Source organism: Triturus cristatus, chromosome 10 (assembly GCF_964204655.1).
Source record: "Triturus cristatus chromosome 10, aTriCri1.1, whole genome shotgun sequence".
NCBI lineage: Eukaryota > Metazoa > Chordata > Amphibia > Caudata > Salamandridae > Triturus > Triturus cristatus.
Window position 1 is genome coordinate 1,161,151,356 of NC_140593.1, and position 8,484 is coordinate 1,161,159,839.

At 42.2% G+C, this 8,484-nt stretch overlaps 1 protein-coding gene across 2 annotated transcripts in view; it reads left to right on the forward strand.

Annotated features, from left to right (window-relative positions):
* Positions 1-6,689, forward strand: part of LOC146796831 (metalloproteinase inhibitor 1-like) — a 51,426-nt gene extending 44,737 nt beyond the window's left edge. Inside the window, exons 5-6 of one of the 2 annotated variants that reach the window (XM_085630237.1) lie at positions 4,730-4,851; positions 6,139-6,685. In XM_085630237.1, coding sequence (XP_085486363.1) covers positions 4,730-4,851; positions 6,139-6,288 — 272 coding nt within the window. In that variant the 3' untranslated portion in view covers positions 6,289-6,685. Of the gene's footprint in view, positions 1-4,729; positions 4,852-6,138 lie in introns of both variants that reach the window. The other variant, XM_085630238.1, reaches the window with a different exon arrangement.
* The last annotated feature ends 1,795 nt before the right edge of the window (positions 6,690-8,484 follow it).

Consider the following 8,484-nt stretch of genomic DNA (forward strand, 5'->3'; position numbering starts at 1 on the left):
TCAGGGAGAAGCTGGTGGGAGGTCCCATTGGAAGGTTTTACCATTAAACTTGGTCATATTTTTTAAGCATGGCAAGTTGTCATGTGAAAACACTCTGCAAAAGCGGCTATTTGCCAGGCAGCCCAGAAGCACATGTTTCCCACCAGAAAAGATCAGAGAAGGAAAAATTCAAATTGAAGCTGTCGAATGGGCATTTTTTTCCAGGAGGTTTGGTAGGTTGACCCAGTCTTCCAGGAGTAGCACGTCTATAGTTTTATCCCAAGTTCTGCAGCACTGCCTTCTCGAAGAAGAGCCCTCCATGTCCAGGACTGGTAACCGCTTACAGTTTTAAGAGTTCCCCCAACTCGGCTTTAATTTTCCCAAAAGTCCAAAATCCCATTTCTAACGGAGCCACTGGAATTCTTCCTCTGAAGGTAGCATGCTCTTCCTCAGGACAATCTATACATACCAGCTCCTGGAGGAAAGTTTCCTATTGAAATTCAAACTTATCTTGAAATCCCTAAACCCCATTTAGTTGAGCCACGCACATCAGCAGAAGACTGGTGCCACCAGTCCTGAAGCCAGTTATCTCTTTTCAGGGAGCGCAGGACTGAGTATTAAGTGATGAAGCAGTCAGTCTTTGTTAGTGAGACCTAGCTAATCCCAAATTCATTCCCAGACATGCGAGTTCCAGTTTTTTGGCAGAGAATGGCACTTCATTTTCTGAGTTCCCACTTCGTGGCATCAATAATTTCAGTGTTGCATGCACCCATAATCCATAATTGAGAGTTTCTTTCGCAGCTATGTACACCACTGAAATATAGTAGTCCCCACAGTTTTCCTCAAATCACTGGTTAAAAACACCTATGAGCATATACAGATATGCCTGTCAACAACAGAAAATCCCCAGGCAATTAGCCATTTTTTTTCTATAATCACGATGGAGATCAAAAGATTACTTGCACTAGCTCCAAGGAAAGTTTCATCGTGCAGCCAAGGCTGGTTTAATAGGACTTGCACTAAAGCTCTGAAACTCTTAAAAACTGCCCTACAATCTAACCCAAGAAACTAGATAGAATTACGGCAAGATAGACAAAACTATCGTGCAGTTCGACTGGCTGGGAAAAAACAGTTGAAATCAGAGGCTTGGCTAGCTTTGCAGGAAGCTTCCAGTAAAAGGGACAACACCGCCTTCTGGAAGGCAGTAAATGCACTCTTTTTGCAGTGCACCCAGCCCCCAAAGATCAATCTAGCCATAACTGCCGAAACTTGGGTTAGACACTTTGGCACCTCATATAATATATCAGACCCTAAAGAACAGGTGGGTGCATTGGAAAGTAATCCTAACCCCCAGTCAGAGGCAAATATTCCTAGTCTTTTTCCTCTGGACATCTTTTTTGAATGCGAAGAGGTACTTGTGGCACTGAAGGAAAGCCCTTCTGGGAAGGCTCCCGGACTGCGTACCAATAGATGTATTTAAATCACAGCCAGACCTGTGGGTTCCTTTGCTTACCAATGTTCTAAATTCTCTGAATGTCACGGGTTTTATTCCTACCTGGCCCGAGGCGGTCGTAGTGCCGATTTTTTAAAAAGGCGACAGAAATAATCCCTTTAATTACCGCCCAATCTCGCTGCTTGACTCCCTGATGAAAGTCGCAGGGCGAATCATTTTAAATAGAATCCAGGACTGGATAAGCGAGCGAGATATAATTTCCAACTTACAATATGGCTTTAGACACGGAAAAGGCACTATTGAACAAGGCTTGAACTTGACCCTTATAATTGCCAAATACACCCAGGCAAAAAAGGGAAATCTCTTCGTGACTTTCGTAGACCTCAGCTCCGCATTTGACTGCGTTGACCACGAGCTGCTCTGGGAATCTCTTGCAGAGATCGGCCTAGAGCCCCCCATTCTCGCATTTATTAAAGAGCTTTACAGGGGAGCATCAGCCCGCGTTAGATATGGCAGATGTGGAGAATGTTCTGATAGGTTTTATATTAGGAGAGGTGTAAGACAGGGATGTATACTAGCCCCCTTACTTTTTACACTCTATATAAACTCTGTCGGTCACCATCCCAATAGAACTTATCATGACTACCCCACCATAAACGGGAAACCAATACCGATAATTCTCTACGCGGACGACGCAGCAATAATGTCACAGACTCGCATGGGGCTACAAAGGGCAGTAGGAGAATTCACCGATTTCATGTCACATAGAGGTTTAAATGTCAATGCCTCCAAAACCTTTACCATGTCCTGTGGCTTAGGGATCGGAAAGAAACAATGTTCCATTTTTTTAAATGGTAGAAAGTTGGAAAGCATTGATAGGTTCCCATATCTGGGCATTATTTTTGATAAGAGGGGTTCCTGGCGGGCTGCCGCCCAAGCTAGGGGAACTGCGTTCTCTAAAGCTACAGGTGCGCTGATTAATTTCTCAAAAAAGTTAGGGGGACGCCCGATCAATCCCTTATTACAGATCTACAAGGCCAAGTGCATTTCGACTGGCACTTACGGATCTGGGATTTGGGGAATTGAGCACGCTGACCATATCCAACGCTCTGAGAACTCATTTTTACGCTACCTCCTGGCTGTCCCACGCGGTACATCTACATACCTGGTACATAATGAACTCGGCCTTACACATATCACGGACATCATAAACTCTTCCCCCATTAGTCTATGGCATAAAGTCTGGACCAACCAAGAGACCAATTTAAATAAGGAAATCATTACAGACTGTCTTAGTCTGAATGAGGCTGACAACATTAAGTGGCTAAAATATTTAAGAAACCTGTCATCTGACCTAGGGCATCCTGAATTTTTTTCTGATCCTCCAACTCTGAACAAAATACCTAGAGTCACACTAAAACGACTAGTCCTAAGCCATCTGACTAGCCGACGTTGGTTATCTGAAAAACATAAGAGCATGGTAGTTGACCACCAACATTCCACCATAATACAAGGGACTCAGCAGTATTTACTTTTAATACCATCCCCTTTTATTCGTATGCTCGTAACTCGTTTTCGCACTGATACTTTCTTCAGACTATTAACATTCCCTAATCAAAATTGTTGGTCCAGTAACCTGGAGAAATGTCCTTGTGATGGTCTGTCAACACAATCCAATATCCATTGCATCTTGTTTTGTAGGTTTTACCAACTGCCGAGGGCAACCTATTTGAAACCTCTGCTTAAATCATGGGGCCTACAATCTTGTAGAGCGGCTATTATAAATTAAAAACATTGGACAATCCCTTAGCCATTGCTGTAGTTTCCTCCTATTTAAAAGTGATCGTGAGAGTGAGGGCTTCAATGCAACCTTAGATGACACAAGATTCAACGCTTGCTGTGTATCTCTTACTCAAATGATTGCATGATGGCTGCTAAATCATTGTAATTATGCCTACTGTACTCTTTTGAATACGTTTTTAACGTTTTTATGTCCCTCTGTGGTATTTTATTATCTAATTTTATTTATTCTTTTTTAATACATATGTGTGCACTTTTATGATATTGTTCTTACATAAAGTTTATAATTGAATTGAATACAGATGAGATCTCCACCTCTGAGCCATGAGTTGTTTCAGGCCACCTGCACAGGCTGTCTTAATCTGATTCTGAAAAACCATTCTCTGGATTAGGAAGGGGCCACATAATCAGTTCACTCACATATGTGGCAATCCCCAGGGGTTTACTCCCTCTCATGTTAGGCATTGTGTTGCCAGTAATGTTAAAGGCAAGCTGGCAGAAAGTGCCAACAAGATATGCAAATTCATTATGATGTCTTTCCAAAAGTCTGTCTCATGGTATGAACTTCACCTGAGTTCAGGAGTTAGTTGGATAAATCATCAGATCTGCAGAATAACCATGGACTTGTTCCTATTTCTGCTGAAATTCATAGGTAGGGAGGGCGGGGGATTGGGTGTCGCTGGTACATGACTAGATGTAATATAAGACATCAGCTGGACTCATAGCTATGTAATCCTCATTGCTAGAGCTGGCGCCCAAGTAGCATTTCTGAGGTTACAGGTAAAAAAACAGGGAGACTGAACTGAAGTAGTTATATTGTTCTGCTGTCATATGAGTTGTTTTTGTATAAGTCCAGTATTTGTAAAGCGCAAACAATTACCCAAGGGTGTCAAGGCACTGTGGGCCGTGTGGAAGATTAAGCAAGCTATTGCCCAGAGTCACATGGTGCTGGGCCGATCTGCCGCCAGTGCCGGGGATCGGACTGTGAGCCCCCAGATTTTAGAGTCGGCATCCCTGTTGGTGTGCTCAGTGTATGTATGCTTGTGGAGTGGAGCTTACCCTCTCACCTTAAGCAGTAGAGCCCACAGCCGGATGTCATTCATATCGTTTTCCCTGGTTGTATTGGTCCTCACAAGAGCGCGAATGAATTACTAACGTGGCAAATATACCAGATTGCTCTTCACAGCTAATGTTGGCCAGCAACTGCATGCAAGTCCCTGCAGGATGTTAGTAGCTGCACCATGGATCCAGAGGTCCAACTGCTCACGTGTAGGAAACGTCATGTGTTCGCAACGAGTGGAGAAGCCCTGTGCTAACCAGAGGAAGCAATGTATCAGGATACTTCCACTGAAGTAGTCTTAATACATTGAATTCCACCTGCAATTAAATTAATTGAAGAAACTGTGATTTCAAGTGGGGACACACAGTTAGTAAGAGGGTTTACTGTAACAAATGCTAATGGTAGTTTTTTGTTTTTTCTCCGCTCTCTCTGACCAGCTTCCAACAACAATGGCCTCCTCACAGTGAGTAGCTGCAGCTACAGTGTCCGCTGGAGTGCGATGTCTTCCAAGGAAATCAAGGGTGTAGAGGGAGCTTACCTCGATGGATGTATGTGTAAAGTAAGTGTGCCCTGGGTCATGGGTCCTAACCAGGCTACAAAATAAGTATCATAGCAAAATGGAGTCTTACCCGAGAAGGGACCAGGGGACAAAAAGTCAGTAGCAGAAGGAATATGGAGGGGGAACAGAACACCTGGATTGAGAGATAATCAGGGAAAGAGAATGGACTAGGAGGACAAGACCTGGGACACTCGAGAGAATGTTCTGAATAAAATGCATATCTCTTTACCACAATTTTTCGAATATCAATAAGGTGGTTCTCTTCCCTTGACCAAAACGATTTTCCTATAGGATCTTTTAATATTTTAATCATTGCTGGAATCTGGCTCTGGATCCATTCTAGTCATCTGAATTTGTCTGCACTTTACAGAATATCCCTAAGAGTATATACAAGAGGAGTCAAGTATCTATATGGTTTCCAGAGGATACTGTAATACTTGGACAATCTCACAGTAATACCTCATGCAGCTTTAGTAGAGGAAAGGAAAGCTTTGATGTCTGTATGAATAATATTCCTGCAATATCTTAATCACCACAGAACTCTGTGTCATAATCACAACTGTGTGCCTCTTTGTCCAATATTTACACTTGGGAGTAAATTACGGCTGCAAAAAACTCCATGGAGCAAATAATATTCATGATGGGAGGTGCCTGTTATTTGCAGCACATTTACACCTGGGAGTAAAAAATGACGACTTTTGCATCCATTGGATATATAAACACTGCCTCACAGTGTTTTCCACCAGTAGGTATCACAATGAAAATCTAATGGGTAACTTCCCAGGAAGACACAGGAAAGAATGGAATTAATGCTCATCTCCAAGTGAGAATACATGCAAAAGTGGACTAGAGCTTTTCAACAATTGTTCATAGCTGTACATGATCTCCTGGCACTCTGAAAATGAATCACATTATTTCAGAGCCAGAACTCCATTGCACATGTCTTAGTTGTTGAACTTAATTAGCTCTTTTTTTGAGGTGGATTATTAGGTAAATTATCTCAACAGTCATGTCTTGATTCCTTTATTTGTGGGCACTTGTACTAAATATCAGCTCCTGCTCTTTTGATCACCTCATTTTGTAGAGTGAGGACACATTTTGTTACATGTTCTAATGAGACAAAAGATTTATTTTTTAATATTCTAATTAAAGCCAACTTTGGTATTAACTATGCTTGAAGTTTTTTCATCAATCTGCTGTAAAGTACATTTTAAAACCTGAACACTGCTGGTGGCTACTTTTGTGCTTGTTTGGTGACCAGGCTTTTGTTTTTTATATCTTCAACAGATCGTCACATGCTATTCTCAACCCTGCACATCAGGGCCAAAGACATGCATACTTGAGGGGTATGAAGGCGGCGATGCTGAGAACCAGATAAAGAACCAGGTCTGCGTCACGAAGACCAGCGCTGAATGCATATGGAAGGATATTGAATAGGAAGCTGACCAAAGAAGCCATCTCGATGTTCAACAACCCATAGATGGTTGAAGCCCTTCTACACCATCCATCTTGTAGATGACTAATAGTCAGGAAAAAAAGCAGAGCTCTTACATCTGAACAAAGTAGTCACTAGAAATTGGACAAAATACTCTTCAGGAAGCCCTTAGTAATATTCCTTTGTACTTTGCAGATTGTTTGCTACTTTTCTGATCCTTTAAGGACCTGCACGCATTTACTGTCCACAGTTCACATTGCATGTTACCACAGTCTCACTTTTTATCTATGTATCTTGTTCCATAAAGCACTTTGGGGCCTGGTCGACACTCCATAAATGCTCCAGTAAAATAAAACAGTCTTTTGGAACCAACACAAGAGTCACTCGTTATAATTAATCAACATAGGACTGATGAGCCTCATTTAGAGTTTGGCAAACAGGATAGACCGACACAAAGGTAGTGGACTACCCTGTGTGCCAACCCGGCGGTCCGCCCACTCTACTTACAGTCAGGTGGACCGTCATGTTTCCATCAGTGGAGCCCTTACTGGCTCTGCTAGCGGAAAACTTACACGGGGGCCAATATAAACATGCTGCCTATTTTGAGCAGGTGTTCTAAGGTATTCTTGTTCTGTTCCGGACTGTCAAGAAAAGCCTAGTGGTCTCAAACAGAAAAATGGAAATTTGACATCACACCCTAGGAAAAAACGTCCAGGATATAACGGTCATCACAGGTTTTTATTAATTTACATATTTTTGTTTATAAGAAGTCTGGATGAAACTTGATGGCTAACCTCTAAATCTGTCAGGGTGGGAGACGTTATAACCTTTGCCCCCCTGTCAGATGGCAAACAGCCTGCCATATCTCTATTAAGAACCTAACAGCCACATGCACTAAGGCTTTCTCCTACTGGCACAGAGCAGGTAAAACCCATTCATACATCTGACTCTGAGTCTTTTACATAGTCCATTGTCTTGGTTATTTTTTGCCAAACTGAATTGCCCTTTTACAATGAGTTCATGTGTGATAATATAATAACTCTACAACAATTGAAAGAGCAAGAAATATGAAGGTGCTCATTCCCTGCTCAGCCTCAAGCACTCCATTGTAACAGCATATGCCAATATTTAGGCTTGTGCGGCCATACATGGTACCCCATTAAAGCAAATGAAGGTTTCATAATACCTAAATTAATTTAAGAGACAGTTCAGTTCATTTTAAACCAGAGGCAGTATACTCTCCTGGCCAACAGCGCTCTCTACAAATCTACATAACAAAACAAACCAATACAGCCATGTGAGAAATTGGGGCAGTGGTTAAGTTAGGTGTTAACCCTGGTTAAGCGTCAGGCACAATCATTGTCAAGGTGAACCACAAAGGTCTCTAAATTGACCTGTGCCTAACCCGTTGGTGGCTTGGCAAAAAAGCAATGAGGCTTAACTGGGAGGCAATGTGTAGAGCATTACACAAGAAAAATCCCACATCAATTTAGAAAAACTGAGTGAATTAAAAACAATAATTTGAACAAAATGACAAAACTCTATTTGGCAGAACCACAGTTATGAGTTTTAAAAGTTTAAGGTAAAAAACTAGAACCTAAAAGATCAAAGCACCAATTGGAGACATCTTGTTGAATGAGAGTGGGTCAAAAAATATGGTGTACCGCGATGGAGCTTCTGTTGGATACAAGAAGTGGCTTTGGCCAAGTCGGTGCTTACATTTAGACTTGGAAGAAATTTGATAAAAAATGTTCTGAGAAGGTAAAGTTCAGCAGGGCAAGGTTGCAGGTGTTGTCTGAGAAGAGGGTGTCATTGTCGGGGTGCTGTTGAGCGATATCACAATGAAGATTTCTTCGATTGGACTTAGTCACTTTTTTGGAAGTCAAAATCTCCAGCGGGATAAGGCTAGATGCTGTAGCTGATGAAAGTTCCATGAGGCTGGATCGCCTTTTAGCGAAGGTCCACTTAACAGGACTTGCTGCAAGGAGAAGAATGAAGTGGGACCTGCGGCAAAGTCAGGCAGACTGGCTATGTATCTTGGGTGGATATATAAACAGGATGTTTTTGGCCTCCGCTTGGATTTTCAAAGCAGTTTTTAGCCTAAATATTTTAAGTCCCAAGTTTCGGATTTTGGCTGTCCGACCCAGGATTGGGCACCACTTGGACACACTCAGGCTGGGTCCAGGTGCTGGCTTAGA